A 26,881-nucleotide genomic window follows, 5' to 3' on the forward strand; every position below is an offset into this window, starting at 1 on the left:
CTCAGAAGGCAGGGCAGGCGGGACGCATGGAGGAGAGGAAGAAAAAGGGGTGTGTGTGCAAATCAAAGCCCCCAAAGCCAGAGATCGACTCTGCCCCTCTCACCCCACGGGCGGTGCATCCACACGCTGGTGCAGATGTGCGGTTTGTCTCCAGAAGTGTGGCCGGGTGCGTGGTGGCGGGGCTGGAGCTGAGCTGTGTCTGCTCACAGCCACATGGGGGCCTTGGCACCCGGCAGGCCTGAGGGCCCAGGCTCCCCAGGACCGACACACAGCTGCACCTCAGGCTCAGCCCTGTGCCTGTCGGGCCCAGTGACCAAAGGGCAGTGGGGGACCAGCCAGCCACTGCCTCCAGCTCTGGGGAGGATGGAAGATGCCAGAAAGACCTGCTGGGTGGGCGTAGGGGAGGGAGGCATGACAAGGCGATCAGGGGTGGTGCCTGCCCCCGTGCGGTGCCCCAGGTTCTGGCTGGGGGCCCAGCAGCTGCATACTCCAGGCACCCACCTCCCTCTTCTGTCTGGCCCGCGGCCTCCTGGAGCTACAGGGCTGGCTGCCCAGAAAGCTGTGCCCTTGCCCTCCCCACACCCCTGACGGCGGGCGTGCTGTGCCTACAGCACCAGGCTCACAAGGCAGAGCTTCCTGCCTGCCTGCCCAGTGGACCGCGTCAGGGCCCTCAGCCTCATGACTGGCGGGTTCCAGTCCTTCGCCTGGACAGGAGACAAGCTCGGGGCTTTGATGGGGACGACGCAAGACCTTGGCAGAGGGACCTGAAGACACATTCAGGTTCTCTGTTATCCCCAGAGCTGGAAAATGTCAAGTTCAGTCTGTGCAGAAAGCAAACTCACAGAGGCAGAATCTGGAGTCCTGCCCCACGCGCTCCCAGTTGTGCACTGAGCACCTGAGAATTCAGCACCCCCGCCACCCGGGCAAGCAGGTCCCATTCCACAGCCTGGGCTGGCAAGACAAACCCCAGGACCCCGGGGACCCCTGGCCCCAGGCCAGCAGCATGCCTGGAAGCAGCATGGACACTCGGACTCGGCTGGGGGTTTGGGCAGCCAGATGCTCCAGTATTTGGGGATCAAAGACATCCCTCCCAACCTCGGGCGGGGGGCGGCGCTGCAGCACAGGGGGTGGGAATTTCCCCCGAGTGTGGAGGGCAGCCCGAGGCCACCAGGGGGAGCCAGAGAGGCTGCATGCTGGCGGGACGTGCCCCTGGATGCGGAGAAATTTCCACACAGCTGGTGCCTCTGGCCAGGGTGAGAGACGAGACAGGTGAACACACTCAACGCCGCGAGGCATCAGTGCCTTAAAAATGCCACTCGAAGATGATCTCCTCTCCCCGGGGATGGGGGCATGATGCCAGCAAGAGGTAGGGGAGGTGGCCGGGGCTGGCCTGGTGGAGGTGGGAGATGGGCACGTGCTGCTCTGCTGTGCCTCGGTCCTCGCCAGGCCCTCGCCAGGCCCTCGCCAGGCAGCCAATACACAGGTGGCTCCACCCTGGCCACTGACTGCGTCCGGGTCACCACAAGCCCAGGGCAGCGTTTCTGCAGCAGCTGCTTTTCCACACATTTTAAGACACTAACAGTTGTTCTGCTCATTCATAAATACACAACTTTATTCGCTATTTTCAGGGGAAACTTAGGCTGTAAGCTGATAAAATACGGATACCTAAAAAAGTATAAAAGTATAAATATCCCCTTAGAATAAATTTTAGTGAATTAAGTCTTAATATCTTTAAATTAAAAAACAACAAGCCTATCTATTATGTCAAGGTCACAAATCAAACGACGCTAAGTGGCCAGCAGGGCCCCACAGGTACACCCGTAGGCCACTAAGGGGCTGCCCCCCTCCCTGGGGCTCACCGGGAGGGCGGGTCACGAGGACCTAAATGTGCCCTATAGAAAGGTTGCTATGAACGGTTGAAGCCAACAGTCAACAACATACAACAGACCTTACAAAAAGGAGGAGGTAAGTCCTGGGTGCTGGAGAAGTAGGTTAATCAGGTCATTGGCAAAGGAGAAGAGGGCACAGGCGAGAAGCCTCCAGAAGCATTGGAAACGAAGCATGTCAGAGCCTCCGCCCCACCCAGCAGCGGTCAGTGCGCACAGCGATCCTAGCAAGGAAGGCGAGAGCTGCACGTCCGAGCCAGGCCCCCCGCACGCGGACAGCCCCCGCCGCCAGCTAAGGAAGGCCTGTCCTCAGAGCATGCGAGCAGCGGTTCCTACAGGGATTCTAGTGGCTCCAGTGTCAGGTCGTGTGGGCAGAGCCCGTGCAGGTCGTGTGAAGTCTCAAACACCCCAGAAACACCAGAGAACTGCATAGTTAGACAAAGAAAATGAGAGAGCCGGCAAGAGAGATTTGTGATGCACTGTAAACATCCAATTTTCGGCGTGACCCGGAGTTTCTGCTCCGGAAGCCAGGTGGACAGGCCTCCCGCCCCGGCCTCCATCCCAGGCGAGACAAAGGCACTGACGGGCAACGGCTCCCCACAAGCCTGAGGGTGGGCCGCACGAGACGGACTTCTGCCTCCCTTTGAGTGACTTAACAGATCGGTCCAAAACGCAGCAACACTTTCAGGCATTTCTAAAAAGTAAAAACGCTAGGTTGTCCATCCACGCTGGGGAAGAAGGGGTGCAAAGTTCTCTTGCCTGGAAAATACAAATGGAGAAGCCTCGACTGTTCCAGGCAGGGTCAGGCCGGGGGAGCCTGGCTCTGAAGGAGGCCCGGGCCCACGGCCGAGGCCCGGAAAGTAGTGAACACGCGGAGGCCGCCTCTCCCAGGAGCCGCTGGGGCTGCGAGACACTGCCAACCGCTCCCACCTGGGAGGCAGAGCAGACTCCCCGACCCGAGGACCAGGGCCTGGTGCGCACGTGGGTGCCAGCGGGCACCCAGAGCCCGGGCCATGGCGCTGCAGCCGCTTCCTACCAGCAAGGCCCAGGCTCCATTATAGACTGTTTATGTAGCACCAAGAACGCTGTCCTTTAAATGCTCTTCGGTGATTAGGCTGGCTGGAAGCATCCTGCCTCGGGCCCATGCGGCACGCGGGATACCGAGCGGGGGCCCCGTGGGGACACCCACCTGGCCAGCACGCCTCCTCCGAGTGGGGATGCCGGGCCTCAGACAGCTGGTCCCGTCTCTCACCACCCACCTCAGAGGCAAAAAAGGATCCACACCCAGATCTCTAGAGAAATTGTCAAAAGCAGGTTTCTTCTCACGGCCAAGCTTCCTCGACATGGCAGATCGTTGCATCTTGGGAAAAGATAAAATGTTTCTTCAGCTGTCAACACTATGCTTCTCACATCCTCGAACCCCGTTCTTGCAAAATCTGAAAACGCCAAACACAGAGAATAAGGACTCAGGTGCCGGACAGGGCTTCGGCCTGCGGCCAGCTGGGAGCCACGAGGCCCCAAAGAGAGGCGCCCTGCACCAGAAGCAGGGCCCAAGAGCCCCAGTCCACGCCCGGGGGGACCCAGGGGGCCAAAGAGGCCAGCACGAAGGTCAGGGGCAGAGAAGGGCCGGGAGACCCCACTGAGGGGGCCGTCTCACGCACCTCTGGCCCTCGGCCAGGGCCCTCCGGCTCTCCATCCTGGCCCACGGCAGACATATGTGCCCCCACCTCCCACACCAGTGGCTTCTTATCAAGGGCCCAGAGGTCCTCTGAGAGCCACCCCTGCTCTTCTCCCCCGAGGGTGCCAGGGCTTGTGGGACAGGCACCAAGTCCTGAGTGTCCAGCCTGGCTAAGTCCTGGGCTGCAGACCCGTGTATGACCAGGTACCGTCGGTCCCCCGACAGCCTGCTCCTCTTTCTTTTTCCGTGTCCCATCACAAACCAAGTCCCCTCAGTGTCCCCTCAACCCTGCACTAATCACAAAGCCCGGAAGCCTGAGCCCCCAGGACTACCCCACCACCCCCAAACCCACCAGTTCACCCTGCACGCTGCCCAGCAGGGCTGACATTTTGCTTCACGGTGTGCTGGCCTCCCTGTGACTGGACCGGACACCTCAAGGGTGCCAACCCCTCCTTGCTGCAGCCCCGCAGAGCCCAAAGCTCCTCGGCCACGATGCCCGTCCCTGTGTCTGTCACTCCTCCTCGGCATCTCAGGGACAGAGCAAGGCCCCCACCCTCCCTCAGCCCTGGCATCTGTGCTTCCCACCCCCAAACCAGGCTGGGAGCTTCTCAAGGCCTGGAGCTACCTGGGGACAGGCCTGAGTCGTGGCAAACACCTGCGGAGCCGAACCCCACGCAGACCAGGGTGGGGAAGGGACTGCCCTGTGTCCCCAGGTGGGGGCTTCAGAGCTGGCAGGCCTTGTGGTTTCGATCAATATGTACGGTATGGCTAAACACCAGATAACCACGAGAAACGTCCTGAGTCCCGGCCTGGCCCAACCCAGCCAAGGTGGGCACCGGAGATAGCCCACACTGTCGGCAGTGTGAGAGCTAGCCTCCTGGGGGCATCTTCTGCTCGAATTCCGGAGCTTAGTGAGATATGGCTCTGAGGACACCTTGTTTCTGAGCCCTGGACCCAGGCACAAGGTGGGACTGTGCCCCGGGAGGGGCCAGCCTGCTGGCACCAGGTCCACACGGCTGCTCTGGCCATGGAGTCTCCAGGGAGGCCCCACCAGCCCCCAACCACCTGCTCACAGGCCAGGGTGGCTGCCCAGAGCAGTGTGGCCACAGGAACGGGGGCACCACTCACTCTCTGTGACTTGTCCGGAATCACTCAGGAGTCACAAATTCTTGAGGGTCACTCCAGCCTGTGCCCTGGTGCCTTACATGCCCCTACTGGTCCCTGGACCCGTGCCCAGCACGTCTCTGAGGGCTCCGAACACCCAGGAGGCATGCTCTCATGCTCTCCGGCCCACTGTGCCCACCACCCGGGACCCCGCTTTTCTTGCTGTACGGTGCACCTTCTGCTGTGATGGGGGAACAGCACCCCAGATTGAACATCCCTCCTCAGCCCAGATGGACCCTGTCTGAGGGACACGGCTCAAGGAGGTGACCGGGATGATCGTACACACCCACTCAGCCCTTGCAGGTCCCTTCTGTTCCCAAGATGCTGGTCCCAGCCCCAGCCCCAGCCCCAGCCCCAGCCCCAGCATCTTTGCTGTTTGCAGGGCAAGCCAGAATCGGTGGGAGCCCATGAAGCACGGAGCCGCCGCTCACCTTGAGGGAGCCCAGCAGAGGAGAGGAGCATCTGAGATCACAGCGGAAAGGAGGAAGCCTATGGGACCGCAACGTGGCCCAGAGCAAGGTGACAACACAGGAGGGGCTGCCCCACCAGAGCGAGGCCCAACTACCGCCTCCTAACAAGGATAGAAAACCCCTCCCAGGACCTGTGACGGTCACAGGCCAGGCCACCCAGCATGGGTTCTTACCTGGGCCGCCTCCCACAGACACCAGCTGTGTCCCTCAAGTCCCCGGCGGACGGGCCCAGGCAGGCTGACGCTGCTTCGGCGGGCCAAGCCCAGGCCCCTAGAGCAGCTCCCCGGGGAGGAGCCAGATGAACCGCGGGGGGCGGGGGCTGAGAGAAGACTGACCTCCCGGAGGAGGTGGGTGCAGCCAGCGCCTGGCCGGCAGGCAGGCTCCCCCATGCTCCCCCAGCGCCCGGCCAGGCTCATAGCACAGCTCGGCATCCGGCCAGGCCGATCCAGGAGCCCACGGCCCATGTGGCTGCTGAGCCCCAGGCGCGGCAGCTCCGAACAGGGGGCCACTAACACAAACTACGCATGTGGTCTCAGAGACTTCGAGGAGGAAAGTAAGTATCTCCACGATTTCTGAGGTTCTGCACGTACTGAATTGACAGCATGAGCACAAATTTGCCTTTCTTTGGACTTTCTCACCGTGGCTACTGGTGAGTTTGAAGATACACAGCAGACTTGCACTGCAGGTCGCTGGCGCAGACCAGGGCTTGCAAACTTTCCTTAAAGAACCAAATAACAAATATTTAAGGACGGGAGGGTCGAGAGGCAACACCGAGGATGTTGGATACTTAAACGATCATCGAGAAAATAACTGAAGATGGAAATGCCGCTCTGAGTTTGCAATCCCCAGTCCAGAGTTCTCACGGCCCGACGGCCAACCTTTTAGTGCTCGGCTGGCTGCACGCCTTTCCCGAGCTCTTCCCGGGTCAGACAGAGGCTGAGGAGCCCCGACCTGTATGGCTTGGCCCGAGAATGGGGGCCCTGGAGGGAGCAGGGGAGCTCCTTGGATGACACCTGGCTCGCCCACCAGCAACCTGCCCTCTCTAGGTGACTTCCTGTGCTCAAGACGAGGGCACAGAGCAGGTGGCCCCTGCTGGTGGTCAACACAGCTGGGTTCTAGAGCCGGGCAAGGGAAGAGGCCAGGAAACACAGGGACGTGGGGAGCAGCTGGGGGCCGAGGGAGCATTAGCGGAGCCCCTCATCATAGGACAAACGGAAAGAAAGTCCTCAGAGACTCCCCTCTCTCAGCATCCCTTGTGTGAAGTTCAGGGTGAGAGGCGCTGTGGGCTTTGGCATGGGGACTGAGGTCCACCCGCTAAGGCACAGCCCTGTCTCTGTGGCCCTGAAACCACGGCAGAGTGACAGGAGAGGGGAGCCAGGGTCTGGGTGCTTGCCAGCCCCCAGGAGGGGCAGGCCCATGTCCTTGGCCCGCTGACCCCCACAGCGAGGAGGTCCTGTCAAGCCTGACACACAGGGCTCTCGGAGACCCCAGCCCAGGTTCCAGGGCTACCCATGCAGATGTCTTAAAGGAAACAAGACAGGCTGGCTCCACTGGAGATCTACAGTCAGCGTCAAGCGTGGAAGGTTCTCTGTCAACTACAGGTATGGGAAAAATGCAGCGGAGGAAGGGTTGGGGTCAAGGAAACTACGGTGAGTGGTCAGTTTCAAGGGTGACAGAGCTCACCATGACATTTACACTTAATCTGAGTCATCCCCATCGGGACCCGTCTCCTCGTCGTTGCTCTGGCTCGGCACGCAGCATGCGGCAAGGGAGAAGAAGAGAGGGCACCGTCAGTGCAGGGTGGGGTCGGGGGGCAGCTGGGGGAAGCCCACCCAGAGAGGCCGCGTCCACCCAGGGCGGCGGCACTTGGGGTCAGGAGCTCCCATGGTGCCATGTGGTGACGCACACACGGACCTGCCCCACGTCGGGGGTGGTCCTGGGCCCCGAACCCACAGGCCCAGATGGGCCATGGAGAAAAACAAACACATGGCCATTTTCCCTGGGCCTGGCACTCCCCAAGTTCCAGAGTCTTCCTTCCCTCTTTTCAGTGAAGAACTGAACCGTGCCCAATCGAGGTCTGGCCTATGCTGCTGGCTCCAGAGAAGACATGACGGTCTAAGAACGTGACAATGGTAGGGTCAGTGGGCCCGGTGGCTGAAGACTGTGATCAGGCAAGTGGGAGATCGGTCACTGATCAATCATCAGTTGATCTCGTCCAGTTCACCGAGACCAGTAAAACCTCTGGACACAGAGGTGGGGGACATCGCTGGCGGGCAGTGCTCCACATGCTACCACGGGTCCTGAGTCCACAGACTACACGAGGGAGCTCCGTGTCCACCAGGCCTCCTGGCCTCAGCCACCGCCCCCGTTCCCACGCATCCCTGCCGCCGGAGAGTTCCGCAAGTCCGTCCAGCAAATGTCAGATTGGCAGAGGGGTCCGGGAAGCCCTTGAACCTGCGGTCTCCACCCTCGTGTGGACTGCTGCCCTCGCTAAGCCCCCGCCTGACTCCCATCCTCAGGACGCGCAGCACCGCTGCCACCAGGCTGTCCCCCAGCCCGGCCCCAGTGGTTTGCCACGACTTTCTGGAGGCCCCAACCATGGTTCCGCCTCCTGGGGAGCTCCCGCCACTGCCCCCGTTTAGAAGTCACCGTGGCTGCAACACTTCAGAGCAAGGTATTTTTGGAGAGAAAAATAGGGCCACGTTTTCAAAAGCAAAGGGATTTGGGGTCACGCCTGGAGCTTCCTCACAGCACAGACGCAGCTTTCTGCAGCTGAAGCCCCGCCCGAGGGAAATGAGCTCAGGCGGCTGCCCTGGTGAAGCTCGGCCACGAAAACTTTTCAAGTTCAGAAATAAAACCTTCTAAAAATGAACAACTTACACAAGAACTCCGCCTCCTTATGAGGCTGGGGCCACCTTCCACCCCAGACTCCACGGGAGGCTCGTCCCAGGCCCAGTGCCGCGGGGACGCTCCCTGACCCAGAGGCTGCCCTGGATCCTGCACACGAGCTACGTGCTGAGTCCGGGCCGTGGACAGGAGCCCCCCCCTCTGGACGCCCTGCGTCCCAGACAGTCACCCCGTCGTGAAGACACAGAACTTCATGCTGTGATGACCAAGCTGCCTCGAGCCCCACGGAGATGGCCACTTTGGGAAAGCTAACATGCTGGGGGACACTCTGCTGTCTGTTCCTGGGCCCACACCTCCACGGAGGCCCCTGAAAGGGTCACGGGGCAGTTCTGGGCCGGTGGCGATCCGGCCAGAGGCCACCCAGGCCACGAATCTGAGGAAGCCTGGGGAGTCCCCGGTTTAAAGTCATCCTGGCTGCGGCCCTTTCCTGTGCTCACCAGGGGTGCCGCCCCAGCCCGGCCCCCACCCGTGGCCGTCCACCCCCCAGGCTGGATGCAGGCCCAGGAGTCCCGCCAGGTGGTGCCAGCCAGCCTTGGCCAGTACCGGACTTTGCCAAGAACGGAAGCATCTGGAGTCAGTGACCCCAGGAAGGAGCCCAGAGGAAAGGCCACTAGAACCCGCCACCTCTGGACAAGGCCAGCCGCGGCTCCGGGCCATGAGGCTACCGTGCAAACCCACAGCACAGTCGTCCAGGCATTTATACCCTGGCCGCACTGGCCTCTTTGGCAGGCAGAAGAGCCAGTGCCTGTCAGAGAGCCGGTGACAGTTTACAAGGGGCCGAGCAAGGTGACACTCCCGGTGGTCTGCTGCCTTCACCAGCCAAACGCGGCCCCCGAGACCAGGATGGATGTGGTTAAGGCAGGTGCCACTCCAGCCTGGACGTCCCAAGTCCTCGGGAAAACAACCTACAATGGCATCACTTAAAAGACAGACTTCCAGAAGCAACTCTGCCCGTTAGAAGATGTGTTGGCAGACGGCATGGGCCACAGAGTCCACAGGGGCTCGCCCCAAGGGGGAGCCTGTGTTCAGAGACCCCTCATTCCACCACCTGTGACCCACAGGGCCTACGTGTCCTTCCTTCCAGAACTCTGCTTCTGACACGAGGCGAGAACTACGGGACTGCGAACGACAAGCACGGGGTGCACAAGCCTCCCAGCAGCCTGTGTGGCCGGGAGCGCGATATGAACCGTGAGGAACGACAAGGCCCTAAGGAGACGAGCTCGGCTCTGCAAAGGGCAGCCTCCGTGGCCACAAGCCCCTCCGCGGGCAGGGAGCTACAGTGTCCATGGCTGTGCCCGGAGTCCGCCAGCCCGCAGTCACCCACCTTGGCCTTCTCACTGGGCTCACTGGTCGTGCCGTACGGGGAGTTGTGCAGTTCCTTGGAGACCACGCATAGGAATTCAGCCTGGTCCTCGCTCCCGTAGTTGTAGGAAGAGCCGATGCTGACCAGCTGGGACAGAGGAGAGCAGCGTGATGGGGTTAGAGCACTGCACACACACCTGCCCCTCCCCGTCCCCCCCACCGCCAGCAGGGAGACCTCGGCCCAGCGCCCACCCGTCCCCTTCCCCCGCCAGCAGGGAGACTCCAGACCAGCACCCACCCCTCCCTCACCAGCAGGAGACCCTGGCGCAGGGCCCACCCCTCCCCTTCCCCCACCAGCAGGAGACCTCGGCCCAGCGCCCACCCCTTCCCTTCCACCACCAGCAGGGGAACCCCGGTCCAGCGCCCACCCCTCCCCCACCGGCAGGGAGAACCTGGCCTGGCACCCACACCCACGCTGAAGACGGCCGGCACTCGGGAGGTTAAGGGACAGGTCTTGGACGAGAGGTTTCTAACGAACTCACGGAAAACGCAGTCCCACAACATCCACAAGGCACACGCGTGCACACACGCCGTCCCACAACACACCACGCGTGCCCATCCCTGCTGGGACATCCGGCTCCGTCAGGTTTCCGGTGGGGCCCCCAAGAGAGGGAGCCTGTGCTGGGAGGTCATGAGGGGGCAGCGGCGGCTGGCTCAGAGCCGGCAGCGGAGCACACACACGTGATGGGCTCCCAGGCGCCCTGCTCGTTCCTGCTGCGGCCACCGGGCCCCCTCCCGCCAGGGCCGTTACCCGAGGAGGGGCACAGTGGTGTGGGGAGGGAAGGCAGGTGGAAGGGTCAGCTCAGGGGTGCTCGCCGGCACGCTGCGGCCTCCACACACCTCAGGCTCGGCTGGTGCGGGTGCCCCCCGACTGGCCGACCCGCCCGCCCCCGCTTAGCCCAGAGCCACCACAGGCTCATGCGCTTTTAAGCGCAAAAGGAGTCCAGAGAAAGCCTGACACCATGGTGAGGTCTTCAAAGGCAGGGGCACTACGAGCAGCACTGTGGGGGGACGAGGACACGGCGGGGGCAGCGGGCAAGGCCACGCGGCAAGCATACAGCCTTCGTGGCCAGACAAGGGCAGAGCAGGGTGCACGGGCTCCCTGCCGCTCCGAAGTCTGTTCTAGGCCCACTAGCGTGGGGAGAGGTGTCCTACCGCCCGCGGACCTTGGGGGTACACGGCCCTGGGTGCAGACTGAGCCGCGGGCGTGTGGCCCCTGACAACGGTCTGCACGTTCTTACGAGGCATGCCAGCCTCTTCTGAACCTCCCTCAGATCCTTGTTCTGGCCTCGTGGCCGATCACTGGTGACCCAGGCGTGGTGGCAGGACCCCTCAGGGGTCGGGGCTCTCCCCCTACTTCTCCCCCAGTGTTTCCCGCTCCTGCTTCTGAGTAGAGCATTTCTCATCGAACATGACCGGTTCTGGAGTTTTGTAGGCAAGAACTGGGAGGAGGACATGCTCCAGGCACAAAGTGGGCAAAGCAGGTTAAGGTTCAAGGGGAAGAGGGGCGCGTGGGTGGCTGAGTCGGCTGAGTGTGTGACTTCAGCTCAGGTCACGGTCTCTCGGTCTGTGGGTTCCAGCCCCACGTCAGGCTCTGTGCTGACAACTCAGAGCCTGGAGCCTGCTTCGGATTCTGTGTCTCTCTCTCTGCCCTTCCCCCACTCACGCTCTGTCTCTCTCTTAAAAATAAATAAAACAGTAAAAAAATTTCTTCTTAAAGATTCAAAGGGAAGAGAGGCAGCTGGCCTGTGTGATGCGGTAGAGACCCACCCAGAGGAGCTAAGGACAGAGTCCTCAGACTGGCCATGATGAGGAAGACAGAAGCCCGTGCAGGAGAGCTGTGCACTGGGCTCCAGGGGAGGGTGACCCGGTCCAGTGACTGCAGCCCCATCTCTCCAGCCCTCATCGAGGCTGCATGTGAGGGAGGACACCAGGGCCAGTGGGGACTCCTGTCCCTGCAAGGTCTCTGGCATGAGTTTAACGAGGTCAGAAGCCACCTGGACCCCCAGCATGGGGCAGGGCAGGCCTAGTTCCAACATCGTCAGGGACAGAGAGCAGCCCTGGTGGCCGCAGGGACCAACCACTCACCCTGCTGCGCTGCCAGGCCGGAGAGCTGGCCCCAGGTTGGAGGGACGATGCAAACGCCGCACCTGTCCTAGTGACATTTAAGGGCGCTCTACAACATGATCCGTTGTTTCTAAAGACCCACAGAAAAGATGTGGCCTTAATCAGGGGGGAGGCCGGTGACGCTGTCATTTCCCACCCTCTCTCTGGGCAGGACTGCGCACCGTGGCCAGAACCCACGCCCGACAGAAGCTACCGACGGAGGAATCTTCCAGAGGCCAGAGGGGAGCCTGGTGAGCGGGGCAGTTGCTACGGGGGGCTGGGGGCCAGGCGGGGTCACAAGTCCCAACCTCAGCCCAGACCTGCCCGAGGGACAGGAACGTGAGGGCACCCGGGACATGCCCCGAGGCCGCGCTGGGGCCGCGGCTACACGGGACGGGAGCCGGAGCACCACGAAGGAAGGAACACCCGCATCCTCACGTCAGGCAGGGAAAGTGGGGGACGTGGCTGGGCCGGACCCAGCAGCACCTTTCCACTCGCGGGCGGGATGGGGACTGGGGGCTGCAGGGCAGCCCCACCGGGAAGGGCATCTGTGCCAGCCGTAGCACACAGGGGCCCAAGCCACCATCTGGTCGGCCCTCAGGGGAGGGGATGCGAGGGGACAAGAGGGTGGGGCCAGGCCAACATACACCGAGGCTGTCAATCCCCCACACGCAGGGAGACGCCAGATGGAGACACAGAGAACGGCCCCCCGCAAAGGAGGAGGGGAGCGGGAATGGAGGTCTCTGTGTCGGGGTGGGGGTGGGGCTCCAGGAATAGCCCCCCCCCCCCCCCCCCCCCAGACACCAGTCCAATCAGGACAGGGCGCAGGCTGCAGCCCGTGAGGTGTCGGAGGACACGTGGGGACGGCGAACCACAGGCCACGGACACCTCATGACTGGCCCTCAGGGTCAGCAGCCCGAGGACCCGGGTGGAGCCTTTGTAATTAAAGGTTCCACGGCAGGCTGGCGGCAACCCAGCCTGGCAGGGGCGTGGTGGGGAGGGGCTCACCTGCTCGAACTTCCAGCCGTCAGACATCGTGGACACCATCTGCGTGAGCTCCTCTTCCTGACACTGGAGCACGCGGTACACGTGCTTCACCGGCACCTGGGGGAACCAGAGCCGCAGACGAGTCGGGCCGCGCGCCCTCCGGCAGCCCTGCCCCGTGCGCCAATTCTGGGGACGGCCCAGCAGGGGACCCAGGCGAGACTGCCGCTTGCGTCCTCCAGCTCTCGGGCGCAAAGCAACCCCGAACGCATCCGCCAGAGCAAAACCAACAAGCCAGACAGCTGCCGTTTTCCACTTCCTCATCCGCCTCCCCAAGTATTTCTATTTCTAAACTGCAAAAATACAATGAGTCACGTTCCTGAAATCCCAAGAGCACCCTTGGCGGGACGTGGACACACGAGGACACCGTGTGTGAGTGCAGGCAGCTGGGAAGGCCCGGCGGGGAGGCCCGGGGAGCCTGGCAGGACCAGCCTCGGGCTCCGCTGCCAGAAAAAGCTGGGAGACGCTCGGGGCGCCCAGCCCTGAGCCCTCCCTCCTCCCTCAGTGAAGCGGCTTCAGAAAACCGCGCCCACCAGCCGAGGCACCCACCCGCGACCTGCACTGAGCGTACCTCGGGGACTCGCCCGCCAGCAGCCTGTCCTTCCGGACCTGCTCCTCGGGCAGGAGGCGGCGGTCCCAACGGAAAGAGGGAGCACAGCGGGGGATGTGACCCGGAGGTGAGCACAGGGACGTTGAGGCAACAGCGGTCACACGGCCCCAGGCCTTGTGAGGAGAGGCTCCTCTACCGCGTCCCCCCACCCCCCCGCAGAGGGGGACACAGAGGCAGCCAGGTGCCGGGCCAGACTGTGTCATACAGCTGGATGGAGGGGAAAGCAGTGGCCAGTGGCCGGAGATGACCAGGGAGCCTGTGACTGTGTCCTGCCCCCTCCTCGGATCCTTCCCGGCTGTCAGGGCACCCGAGAGGCTCCCACAGGAGGAAGGACTGGGGACGCCGTGGGCCTAGGACCAGCCACTCTGAGCGGCCAGGTCTTCAACAAGAGTCTGACGAGGGCCAAGCGCTCTAGCCAGGGGCCTGCAGCGCCCGGTGGGAGAGCCCGGGGGGGGGGGGGGAGCGGAAGGGTTTCATGCGGGCGGAGCCTCTAGATAACTGAGGCAGCTCTGCAGGCGCTCCCACTTCCAGGTCCAACCCCCCCACCCCCACGCCACCCCGCCCACAGGAGCTGCTCACTCTGCCAGCCAGCGCGGTGCTGACATGACAGCAAACTAATGCCTCAGACCCTTCGACGCCTCCCTCTGCGCAAGATGCCGGACGCAGCCCGCTTCCAACTCTGGCCTAATGGGCGGCAGAGTGGCCGGAGTGGCTCCGGCACTGCTGACTGGCCAAGTGCGCATGGGTCCCACAAGGGGATCTGCACCGCCAGGCGGGCACACGGAGTGCTGACTGGGCCCTTCTCTCCCCATAAAAGCCAAGTCTTCGTGGAACCTACACTGTCCTGCAGGAACCCCACCTCCACCGTCTACCCCTGAACTCACTGCCAGCTCCCCGCTTGCTTTCCCTCTGGCCACACTAGCCCTCTCAGTGGGCTGAGCACACGCCTGCCACAGGCCATTTGCACTTGCTGCGTCCCTGCCTACAATGCCCTAAGATGTCCGCACACCCACTCCACACCCTCCGTGGCAAAGTCTATCCCCTCCCCCTGGAGTGGGGCTCCCTGAGGGTAGGCTGGGCAGGACTGGACACATGTGCCCAGAGTGCAGGCCACAGTGCCAGCCAGCAGCACCAGAGGAGGCAGCTAGAGAGCAAGCAGTGAGGTGCTAGGATGATCGTGGAGAAAGACCACCGAGACAGGACAGCGCCGATCCTGGGGCCTCGCGCAGAGGCTGCCCCCGGCCGGCAAGAAGGGAGGGGTGCGAGCGGTGCCTACGTGTCAGGCCTTGGAAGCTGCGGGCAGAGTAGCCACCGGTCTTACCTGGGATGTTTTGCTGTCTCGTTCTCTAATTTTGTCCTTTACGAGTTTTATTAGTGAGGTGATGTTGTAAAATTCCGCTTCCTCTAACACTCCTGGAACGGAGAAAAATGCCTAGTTTTCACCAGACCCAGGAATAAATGTTTCACCCCTGTCCTGCCGTGGACCCACAGCCCACCTGGCCCGGCCGCTGGCAGCTCCTCAGCCCGGTCCCTCGGGCTTCCTGCAGACACTGCTGCCCTCGGCGGGGCTCCCCAGGGTCAAGGGCAGAGGGTGCGCTTGCTGACCCTACTCCTAGCACGCGTCACTCCGGGTGGGCTGCCGGGCGCACAGTCACACCTGCACCTATTCCAAGCCTTGCACTGGGCACACCGGGGTGGCACTCTCTCCTGCCCCCACAGCCCGTGGGCCATCTACTGCCCTGAATGTGTGGCCCGGGCCCGGCCGAGTGGCTTCGCGCAGGGCTGAGTCAGTTGGTACCTCAGTTTCCCCGTTAAACTGGAAGACTGTGGCTGGTTGAGAGGGTGGCTCCCAGCCACCCAGGCATCCCTCAAGCTCCAGGAAATTCTAAGGAACAAACCGAGAAGGCCCGGCTTCAAGATCGCTCACGGGCATTCCAGAAGATCTGTCCCGGCCAGACCTCACTCTGTACAACGTGTCCCTGCACTGGCAGCACTAGGAGCCCGGAGCCGTGGACTCCGCTCAGGCCCAACCAGGTCTCCAGGCAACACGGACAGGGTGGAGGAGGGGGTGGGCGGCATCTTTCCGCAGGGCTGCCCTCAGGGAGGCTGCAACTAGACCGTGAGGCTGTTGGCCGGCCCCTCAGGCCTGTGTGTGGGAGTGGGGGGGGGGGGGGGCTTCACGGCCTGAAGGGCAGGCGGCCCCTTCCCGCGCAGGGACCCTACGTGTGCTGGGCTCGCAGGAGCAGACGGGCGGCAGCCGCTCCTCTGCAGCCCCCCCAGAAACAGTCCGTGCAGGCAAGTTTCGTCTGCAATTGTAGAGCTCCACGAGCAGAGCACAAAGGGAAGGCACTGCCACCGACACGAGTGCACGTCCGCGAGGGTCACTTCAAGAGAAGACGCCGACCCGGGTCTGGAGGCCCGGGAAAACAAACGACCCGGAAGCGGCGAGGGTGGAAGCAGCAGCCCAGTCCAGTGTGGGCGCTCGTCACGGGACCTCGGTCACAGCCGGAGCCAGAGCGCCCTGGACCTCGCAGGGCCCTCGTGACATTTTAAGCCGCGCGAACGGCCGCTCCCGGCATCTCTACTCGCTGCGACCGCACGGAACGTCTGAGCACAGACAGGAGTCGGAGCCGAGGGCGCAGCGCTGCCCTGGAAGGAGAGCGCACCCAGACCGAGGAGGCCCCAGGGCTCCCACGGCGGGCGTGTCTGTGACCGCCGGAGCCAAAGCAGCGGTGAGAACTGGTGGCGTCCGGGGGGAGGAGCCCCAGCCCCAGCCCCATCGCTAACCAGGCCCCTGGAGCCGCCCACGGTGGGGGGGCGACCCGGCCCCTCAACTATAGCAGGCCACGAAGTCTCCGCTTCCGGAGGAAGACAGGGGGAGAGGCAGCGAGCCGGCCCCACCTCTCGGAGACACACGCCTGCTGCCCCACGGGGCACATCTGTGAGGCCGCCAGAGGCCAGCGAGGGGACACAGGCACCCGGGATTTCTGCGGGGATGGGGGTGCTCGGGGCCCAGCACACGGGGCGTGTGCCTCACAGGGCAGCTCAGGCTCAGAGGGGTCTGTGTCTTAGGTCTTCCTAAGGTCCTCCTGCCCACCAGGCCCCTGTCCCCAACTCACCCTCCTCTGCGAGGTCTTTGTTAATGACCAGCTTGCCGTGTCTCAGGTAGTTTAGCACGGGCCCAAAGTAGGTGGGGTCTCTGTCGATTAAATAGGCACCGGTTTCATCCTGCAAAGAACAAAGCATCTTGAGTCCCGCACGAGAAAGCAAGCGTCCCCACGAACGACCCCAGGCCAGGAGGCACGCACAGGGTTGCGGGGGCGTGGGGTCTGCGCGCGCCCCTTAAGCCACAAGCACACCGTGTTGAGGCTCCGCGCACCTCTGGCCATCTGCAGCCTCGCACCCCGGTCTGTCTCCACTCCAGGTCTGGGCCAAGTGAAGCTCTGTTGGTAGCAGAATCACCTCGCCGTATTCAGGCGGCAAGGCGACCGCAGCGCCACACACACAGCGGAGGAGCTGCTCTGCCTCTTCCCGTCTTAAAGCTGTCCCAACACTCTCCTCCGGGGCGAGGGCCCACGGCCTCCTCACCTCGGGGAGGGGGTCAGAGGCAGGCGGAAGAGGGACTGCGCGCACAAGCCTGTCTTCCGCTGCAAGGTGGTCCCAGAGCCTCCCGGGGATCGCTGACAAAGGAGCCTCGCCCCGTGTGGCAGTTGCGGAGTCTGTGAGGCCTTCACAACGGACCGTCAGAAGGTGCTTCCCTCCTCTAGGTGGGCCCTGGCTCCTCCCGGGGGATGCCCGGGGCCTCTCTGAGAGCTAGGGCCCTCTGCCCAGCTGCCGGCAAGCTTCATCAACCACAGCCCGGACAGGTCCGCAGACACGCCGACCTGGCACGGGGGCGGGGGAAGTTCCGAAGGAGACCTCCATGGAGTAGAGCCCACAGAGGCCCACCCAGAGTAAGAGGCGTGGGGGGTACTGCCTGTGAAAGCGAGCCACAGCCGTCTGCGGGGGAGTGACGGCACCCCGGGTGTGGGGACGCTGGGGCCCGGAGCCTTGCAGCTCAGCGGCAGGACCCGGGTCCTCCGCCCAAACTCCGGCCAGGACGGGTCACCGCTTGCACGCAGACCTCCCGGGTCCCTCCTCGTGCTCCACCCCCACGCCCCCACCCCCATCTAAGAAGCACCTGTCAGACACTGTCCCAGGACCCCTGCCTCCTGTCTCTCTGGACCCCTACTCTTCTCCACGCAAGGCCCAAGGACCCAAGGTCTAGAAAGAAAGAGACAGTGCTGCCACAACACGAAATCGAGGGGGACTCGTCCCCACCCCCACCTTCAGGTGGAAAAGAGTCCATCCAGCACGTGACGTGTGCACATCACCAAGCTCAGGAATGATTCATCGGCTCGCTGCTACCTCGACAGACAGCTGGCAGGTGGTTGGCTGGGGACAGGGCACCCCAGGGAACCTCCCTATCACACGGGGCCCAGGCCTCAGTGGGGCCAGACTGTGGGCTCGAGGACCGGCATCACACTGTGCTTCCCCCACAGGAAGGGTGGGCAGGCTCGGCCCCTCGGCTGCCTCCACACGGACTCCCGCACGCCCAGCCCGGAAGGAAGCACAGAGCCCTCCTCCCGAGCCTGCCTTGGGGGGAGCCCGCCTGGACCCAGAACAGCGGGTTCACTGACGGGACCCCAACACGCTAAAGAACAAGTGACCTTGTGTGGCAGGCTGTGCCCCGGGTAACCTGACGCCGGGACGTGCCACCCCCACCAGTGAGAGGCCAGCCTGTCCGGCTCCGCCGCTGAAGAGCGGCACTTAAGCACTTTCCCCCACGGAGTCCCACCAGGGCTCTCCGGACCAGTTTCTTCCTGGGGGTTCATCTCCGTCAGAGGGACTCCGAGGGCAGTAGGGCCAGGCAGCAGCGACAGGACGTGGGGCTCTTACCTGGGCTCAATGGGAGGTTTCAATTTCCACAGGAAGTGTGGGGGGCCCTACACCGAGACCCCAAAAATCCCCGGGGCCTTGATCTTGGGCTATTGCCCGGATGATGAGACTGACTCTCACGCTCACAGGCAGGACCTCCTCTGTAAAAACCCGCGTCTGAGCAGCCGAGCGTGAGCAGCATGCTCCAGAGCTGGTGAGTGTGGTTGGGCCGTGGACAGGTGGACAGACCCTGGACACTGCGGCCGGCACGCTGACACAGGGGCGAGGGGCCTCAGCACCTCATGTGCTTGTGCTGGGAATGCGGCCCTGGGGCCTCTATCCTGTGGCAGAAACAAAGGAAAGTACAGAACACGGAAAGAGAGAACAAAACAAAACACCCCAATTCAGAAGAGAAGTCTCAGGCTGCTTAAGCAAAAGCCCAGGGAGAAGCATCTTGGCGACACCCACAACGCCAAGTGCGGGAGCGGCGCGGGCGCGGGCAGGACCCGGGTCTGGTCACACTTACGACAGGCAGCAGGGAACTAGAGCAAGACGTCAACGCCGGCTGCTGGCGAGACTCGCGGGTCCCCCGTCTCCTCTTTCTGTCCTGCCCTCCATTTATATAATGAGCGTGTGCTACATTTGTAGAGTGGTGAGGTTTGTGTTTTTTATAAAAGAGCCAGAATTAAGACTGCTTCTTGACAAATCATTTCCCTCTGTTGACCTTCCCCACTTCTCAGTGAATTAGCGTCTGACCTACTTGTTTAGTGCTGGCTTTAAAAATATACATGTACCTTAAAGGCTTAAAACGGGGGAAGCTGGCCTTGGCTCCTGAACGGTACTGAGCGCCAACGCCCCTCAGGCTTTCAGGCCGCACACCCGGAGCAGGCGGCTCGCTGGTGCGCAGGGCGGCTGGGTGCCACTCCCAGTGGGCCCCCCCTCCGAGGCTGAGCCCAGCGTCTCCATGGGAAGCTGGAACCCTGCCTCCCTGAGCTTAGGCTGCTAGACCGTTGGCCCCACACGGAGAGGCTGCCGGGCCACAGAGATCATCAGGTCCTGGCCATGAGCCCCGTGCTCATAGTCATTTCCAGGAGAGGAGCCAGCGAGCGACCAAAGGTAGGGCCAAGCCCACATCACGTGCTCTCCCAGGAGACACCCAACCTGCAGTCCCTCAGCAGGGAGGCAGGGAGGCCGAGCCTGCTTTGAAACCACCCGGGAGCCCCGCCTACCACCCCGTCCACTCCTTTCGGGGCCCACCAGCCACCCTTAGCTCACATTGCTGGATAGGAATCAATGCTCCGAAGGGGCCGGAAACACAGCGGGCCACCCAATAAACAGCCCCCTAACCTGAGGTTCTCCCTGCCCACTCTGCGCCCAGAAGCAAAACCTGGCTCTCAGGTTCAGGGCAGGATCGAATGCGCTGCCCAGCAAAGCACCGTGGACGAAGTCCTCAGGGGTCACTCCATTGACACAACCACATGGTCCTGAAAATGGCGATTAGGAGCGAGGGCCAGGGGTGTCAGGCTCTCACACAAGATTCTAAATGCAGAATGATTTGGAGCGCCTGGGTGGCTCAGAAGGTTGAGCGTCCAACTTTGGCTCCGGTCACGATCTCGTGGTTGGTGAGTTCCAGCCCCGAGTCGGGCTCTGTGCTGACAGCTCGGAGCCTGGAGCCTGCTTCCCATTCTGTGTCTCCCTCTCTCTCTCTGCCCCTGCCCCCTCGAACTCTGTCTCTCTCAAAGATAACGTTAAAAAAAAAAAAAAACATCAACGACAATAAATGGAGAATGATTCTGTTGACGTGTGAGCGCTCTTTGGGGAGCACCTTCAGTCACCTTCACAACCTCCATCAACACCCCGGGAAACAGTGTCACCACCACTTGGGTGCAGGAGAGAATGCACAACCACCAAGACCTGAAGAGGGCGGGGTGTCCCGAGCTAAACCAAGATCAATTCTGTCAAATTTCCCAGTTGAAATCTAAATGCAAAAGCACAGAATCCTTCCTCTGAGCACAAACCTCTGCGATGAACCTTATTAGAAATACTTAGGTTTTACTCTTAAGTTATCCATTTTAAGTGACTATTTCAAACTCGTACGTAAAACCTTCAACCCCTGCCCTCTTCTGTTTTGTTTTCTATAGTTTGTCAAAGTCTTGATCCCAAAGAGGCCTTAGGCGTCCCCGATTACGAACGATGAAATGGAGGCACCAGACACATGTGTGAGGCACTGGAATTCACAACCACCCCCACCCCCGCCCCATGCCCAGGAGTGCCAGCTGGTTCTGATTTAGCGCTCCCTGCACGAGCCCCGAGATGCCCTGTGTACCCTGAGAGCTGACACACCCTTGCGCACGTCAGGGGAACAAAGGAAACGCAGGACTCTGGAACAGAGACAGGGCACGAGTGTCAGGGTCCTGGGTCATTCCGACCCGCGGCACTGCCCATGGCGACCAACGTCCTCAGACCTCAAACTGCACTCGACTCGCAGGGCCCTCCCCCCAGGATGTCCCAGATGGCCACATGTCAATTCAACTTGGAATTTAGGATGACATACACGACTCACAAGAGCTCGCCAAGCAGCAAACCCGAGCGTTCGTGTGAAGGGCCCACCCACGTGGGTCCCGCCAGACCCCAGAGTACATGGGGATGCTTCACCGTGACCGGTTCAGGTCGGCAGGGCCGGGACCCCCTGGGAGCAGACGCCGCATCCACCGTGCACGCAGAGGCGGGTGCCGGTCACGCTGGGGCAAGGGGACCGTCCTGGGCAAGATCCCGTGACCGGACCTGCCAGCCTGCGGGCCAACCGTCCAGGTCCCAGCTGCTACAACACTTCTGCCAGGTGCACCCCTCCCTAGAGACATGCCAGCTGCAGAACACCTGCACGCAAACCCTCCACAGATGCCACGTTATTTACTTTGGTGGTGGGCATGCGTGTGTTCACTATAAATCTGCTGGCATGAGAAAATCAACGGGCGATGGGAACAGGCGGGCACCATGACTCCCTGTGGCAGAAGCACCACACAGGAAGGACCCAGGGTCCCCGACCACAGTGCCCCCTCCACTGACTCGGAGGCGTGGACGCCTCCAGGCTGGTCCCCAGGCCCCTGGGTGTCGGCTACGCCGGGCCCGCAGGCAGCACACTGCAGGGCGCCTTGCCGGAGGCTCACGCCGAGCCCGCTGCTCCCCGACAGCCACCGCCCTGCTGCCTCCAAGGTGGCCTCTGCCCTCTGCCTACACTCGGCCCTGCTGGCAGACCCGGGTCAGAGGATGCCCTTCCTTCCTGCTGGGACCGAAGGGCAGGCCCGCGGCCCCTCCGCTGCCTCAAGCGACGACCACCTGGTGCACCGTGCTGCCTGCCTCTCCCTTGCCTGTTTCACAACTCCTACCTCCGCCTATGCGCTGGAGCTGGTCCAGCTCATCCGCTCCAGGACTGCTGCCACCCAACCCTGACTTGCAAAGATCCTGGAAGCCCAGCTGCCGAGGAAACGAGAACCCACCGGAATGTGGACGACGGGAAGAGACACTCGTGTCGCACCCACACTTGGAGGCCTCAAGCCCATTTCATTCATTGGGTTGGATGGTACCTGAACCCTGGAGCTGCGCTCTCCAGGCTCAAAGACCTCAAATTTCTTGCAAGAAAACTCAGTAGCTGCCCAGGAAGCTGTGTCCCTCCCCCATGGCACTGGTGGAACTGGGAAGCCGCCCTCTGGGGCCTGTCCTAAGATCGGCCAGGAGCTCTGGGGTGGGGAGCAGGGGCAGCAGGAGGGCCAGGCTCCCACACGCTGCCCCGGGAGGCCGGCCGAGGCTTGTGGTGGTTCCAAGAGTATACATAAGAAACAAGCGGTAACAAAACAAGTTCTGAAGGGGAGGGAAAAGAGTTCTTTCTGAAAACCAAGCGACCAGTTAAGACTGCCACCGGTGCTCTCCGTCTACTGCAAGGAGCCCGCACAGGCGCTGGGTGGAGGTGCTGTGACCTACACCCTCCTCCTGAACTCATAAGGCTCCTCCACAACTCAGGCTCAGAGAGGTGCACCAGCTTACCCCAAGGCCACACAGCGGGTTACGGTGTGTCCAAAGTCAAAGTCAGGCCCGAGTCCCCGGTCTACCTCTGCCACCAGAGAAGACGCTCCGTCTCCCTAGCTCCATACCGAAATGCTCTGCAGCATGGGTGGAGCACCCTGGCCATGTACAAACGTCCCCTGGTGCACAGTCAGCTCCTTTAATGGACTTTAAACACTGTTGGCCCGGAGCGTCCTGGAAGGGAGCGGCGAGCGCCCACTCACAGCCGAGAGCAGCCACAGACGACGACGCGCAAACAAACGGGCACCTCGGCGTTCCCATAAAACTCGATTTGCAAAATCAGGCAAGACACCTGATGGAGGGTAGTTTTTTGACCACTGCTTTAAAGCAAACTCGTCACCGTCCTGCTAGGCAGGAGCAACCACAGGCTGCAGGTGCAGAAAGAGGAAGCGCTCCGGAGGGCCAAGCGTTTCCTCCTGGGCTGCCCTTCGTAGGCTGACAGCGGGGACAACCTCAGGCGCCGGCAAGGCAAGTCCTTTCTCAGGGCTCTCCGGCCTGGGCTCACGGGCTGGTCCAGGTCCGAGGGCCATCCGATCAGGTGCCCTGTGAAGAGGAAATGTGGGCACCACCAGCAAGCACCTGCTCTCCCCTGGGGGAGGGGAGAGGCTGCTCCCAGCTCAAGGGGGGGCCCCCTCTCGCTCGGGTCCCAGACCAGCCACGGCACGCGGTCGGGGCTAAGAACACGCTCAGAGCCACATCCTCAACCAAAGCGTGAAATGCAACGCACCCAAGTCTCAGGACACCCCCTCAGGGCTTCAGACAGGACGACACAGCTGTCACCAGTGCCCGGGATGGTCTTAAAAATTTGGGGAGTTAGCCTTTCGCCTCTGAGTTGGTTACACGGAACATAATCTGCTCTTTCCACTCTGAGGAATCCCCACTGCTCTTGCCAAGCGACTTAAGAGTTCGTACCTCCACCCACACCCCCGTCACTTCACCCTGTCTGTAAAATCCCTTCCACTATATTTCCAACCGAAACTCTGTCTGAAACTCTTGCCAACACCGAGTCTACCCGGAGTGAGCACAGGCAAAGAACTGCGAGTGACATGTCGTCAGAAGCACTGTGACAAGCCCCACCCCTCCAAAACCCATCTGACGCCACAGCATCTGCAACCCCGGAGCCAGGACAATGGCCCCGTCAAAGGACAAAAGCTCATGTTTTCTCCGGGCCTGGCTCGGCAGCAAGACACTGAACCCACCTCAAATCCTACTTAATCTGAGTGGTTTCAAACCACCAAGTAGCAGTATTTCCTGTTTCCCTTTTAACTCCTAAAGCATCTCCACACTGAAACAGGGGCTGATTCAGCTCTAAACAAACTCTAACCTGTTTTCAACAATGTCTAATGGGCCAGGTACCACGGAATACAAAGAGACTTAACCCAAATGAATCACACGTCAAGTATTTACAAAGCACTTCCGGGAAGAAGAATCACGCCTGCCCTGCCCCTTACAGGAGCCTGGGAGAAAGATGGCCCAGGACAGCAGAGCACGTACTGAAATGAACACCCCAGACACAGCCCCGCCGGAGGAAACCCCAGGAGGAAGTGAGAATTCGTGCTTGGGCTGTCCGTAAAGAGAACGGCACGGCAGCAGTGGGCCCAGAGTCAGAACATGAGACAAGAGGGTAAGGGTCTGGAGTTCCGAAAGGGCGGGCGGTGGTCCCAGGCTCGGTCCTGAGACAGGGAACATGGATTCGGGGGGAGGGGGACCGGTCGCAGCCCCGCCCCCCACTCTCCCCAACAACCTGTCTGTCCACATCTTCAGAAGACAACCTGTCTGTCCACCCTCGGTCCACATCTCCCACACGGCTTCCAAGCTCCAGGCACTCTCCCAGTGAACTCCAAACCCATGGGTTCCTGAAAGGTTCCTGGTCTCCCATTTCTTGGAACAACTGCCCTTCAAGTCTCCCCACCCAACCCCTGGCCACACACCAGCTTGCTGGAGCCCAGGAGCTCCATCAACACCAGTCAGACGCCCGGCTGGAATCTTCCACCAGGTCTGTGCTGACGTCCAGTCCTAGGGATATCTGCCAGGTATGTTTCCATTCGTTTTAACTACCGGCTGAGGGCTTCGAGGCTTTGACACGTGCATCAACATCCTGTTCCTCGTTCATCATGGAATCACTGGCATCCCACTTCTCCAAACACCCTTCCCCTCCGCCCTCATCCTCTGTATCCTCGCTCAGAGTCTAAGCATCCGGGAGCAAATACGGGAGGCATTCTTTCATCGGAACCAAGAGGGGAAAAACTGAGAGGACCCGGTATCTTACACATTTTCTTCTCTCTGAAGTAAATAAAGGTACTCTACCACCGTGACCGGTGTGAATTGACACTCCTCCTTCTGGCAAATTCCCATCATCCGTGACCAAAACTAACCCTTATTTACTAACAACTCCTCTGTGAGACAAAATCTGAATCTCCCGCTTCATGTTCTAAATTTCGGTGTTACACTTTGGAAGTGAGATGTGGTTAAGTGGATGATGATGACAGAAAGCAACATGGATATATGCTGCTAGATTAATTACCTCCCCCAAAGGACGATTATTCCAGTCATGCATAATTTTTTAAGCAGTCTTGAGACAGCAAAATAAAGGGATGGATTGACTTAACTGTGCAAGCTATCGTTAATTGGGTCTTAATTGTATTAGTGAATAGAGAGACTTTGCCTCAAAAAAAAAAGAAAAGAAACAAGAAAAAAAACCCAGTGGACAAGAGCAATTTCAAATCTGATTCAATACACAAAACAGGAACTCTCGAGTAGAAATGCAAGTGAATGGCCACTGTGACCCAGTGTTTTAAAAAAAAAAAAAAAAAAACAGAAACAACACAGTAAGACATACACCCACGCTATAAAAGGAAAATCACAGCAAACAAAAGGCTATTTCTACCCTGGAGATGACTGTCATTTTCTGGGAGGTCAATTCTCTGAGAGTGGAGAGCTCGGTCAAATAAGCAATGGAAACCGCTGGGGGTGGTGACAAGGGAGACTAGACTGCCAGCAACTCCAACCCTGATTTCTACCAACGACAAGTGGTGTGGTGGTAACTCAGGAGCTCTGGTTTCCTGATGGTAAGGTCATGCCACACCAAGGATGGTCTCTGTCACCCTTCTTGAACCTAAAAGGGATCTGAGTCCTTCTGGGAAGACTTATGCCTGGCAAACGTTGAGCTGGCGAGGCACAAAGCCAAGTGCAATTATGTAGGCTCAACTGAAAAGACCCAGCCAAGTTAGAAGGATGTGAGCTGCCTGGGATAAACGCAGGTAACAATTATTCTTACAACAGGGCCTTTTCGGAGTTTCAATCCAGACAGCTCCAGAGCAGCTCTTCCTCGGCCACACAAGACTTACAGAGGTGATAGTGTGGTTTCTGTATCGTCTGCACAGGAGTACGAACGCTTGCGGAGACGAAAGGCACGCTGCAAACCTAGAAGCTCCTATCCTTTCGGAAGAGCAAGGGGAAAGCGGACGGGAAAACCAAAAAATTCCTACCTAGTCCCTCCTCGCCACCCCTTAACACGAGCAACATTTTCCGTGAAAAATTATTCGACGGGCGGCAGCTTCTGAGTGTTGAGTGGGTGCACGTTGTGGCCGTAAACGAGGGAGCGCCAACTCTCTAAATGCAAGTCACCGGGAAAGGCAGGTCACCCGTGTCAACACCCCCACCCCCGCCCCCCACGCCAACGTTAAGTCAAACGTCTGGAATGCGAAAAGATTAGAAGACGCCAGGGTCCTTCGATTCCAGAGCCAGTTAGTACACGAAGACACAGAAGAGAAGTTCACACACCAGGGGCAAAAGAACCCAGAGAGGGAAAGAAAGTAGGTCCACGGCACGGTCCGGGGTCTGGGAAACCTCCGCCGAAGGGAAGGCGAGAGAGAGGCGCCCGAGGTGGGCCGGCTGGGAAACCCGGAGGGCGGTGGGCGACAGGGCGCCGTCCTCTCCTCCCCCGGCCCAGGGCGGGGGGGGGGGGGGGGGGTCGGGTGCCCTCGGGCCGGGCGGGTGACAAGGGGCGCGCGGGGCTCGAAACCCGAGGCGCGTCTCCTCAGCGCGGGCAGGGGGTGTGCGGCGGGCCGCTGCCAGGGCTGGCCCGCGCGGCCCTCACCTTGTCCGAGTCCAGGTCGGGGTCGGCCTGGCACAAACGGTACAGGAAGGACTTCGGGTCCCGGCACAGCGTCTGCCGGGTGGTGAGGAAGTAGGTGCCGCCGACGTTGAGCCGGACCCACTTGGACACGCTGCCGGGGCGCTGGGCCAGGGCGCCGAGCCCCGCGCTGCAGCGGCGGCACAGGCCAGCCCCCAGCCCCGCCCCGAGGCCGCCCGGGGCCGGCGGCAGCAGCTCGCAGTGATTCTCCGCCATGATCCCAGCAAGCCCCGCCACAGCTGCCGTCTACCGGAAGCGTCCAGTCTTTAATACCGTCCTCCGAACTCTGTCCCGCCCATGGGTCCGCCCTCGTAAAGCGCCCGCCCTTGTGTCACGCGGCGGGCGGAAGTTCCGGTCCGGAAAAGCGGCCGGCCGAGCCCCCTTCCGGCCGGAGCTGGGCCTCGGGCTCGAGGGGCTTGCCGGCCTCCGCCCCGCGCGTGCGGCGTGCGGCCGCCGGGTTCCGGGCCCGGAATTCTGGTCACGCCCGCGCCGGACCCGCGCCCCCATCAAAGAAGAGTTACG

The 26,881-nt window shown here is 61.3% G+C and overlaps 1 protein-coding gene across 2 annotated transcripts; it reads right to left on the reverse strand.

Annotated features, from left to right (window-relative positions):
* Window positions 1-1,585: 1,585 nt before the first annotated feature.
* On the reverse strand, window positions 1,586-26,625 carry KCTD5 (potassium channel tetramerization domain containing 5). 2 transcript variants are annotated; one of them, XM_043560874.1, is made up of 7 exons: window positions 26,324-26,611; window positions 16,347-16,455; window positions 14,549-14,640; window positions 12,582-12,677; window positions 9,430-9,555; window positions 6,882-6,940; window positions 1,586-3,322 (listed from the first exon to the last, which is right to left on the reverse strand). In XM_043560874.1, the coding sequence occupies exons 1-6, from the start codon at window positions 26,573-26,575 to the stop codon at window positions 6,896-6,898; spliced, it is 720 nt and encodes a 239-aa protein (XP_043416809.1). In that variant the 5' UTR covers window positions 26,576-26,611; the 3' UTR covers window positions 1,586-3,322; window positions 6,882-6,895. The 2 variants fall into 2 exon arrangements, with proteins under 2 accessions (XP_043416809.1, XP_043416810.1); XM_043560875.1 differs by lacking the exon at window positions 6,882-6,940 and having other exon boundaries at window positions 26,324-26,625.
* Between the last annotated feature and the right edge of the window lie 256 nt (window positions 26,626-26,881).

This window comes from Prionailurus bengalensis, chromosome E3 (assembly GCF_016509475.1).
Source record: "Prionailurus bengalensis isolate Pbe53 chromosome E3, Fcat_Pben_1.1_paternal_pri, whole genome shotgun sequence".
Classification (NCBI taxonomy): Eukaryota; Metazoa; Chordata; class Mammalia; order Carnivora; family Felidae; genus Prionailurus; species Prionailurus bengalensis.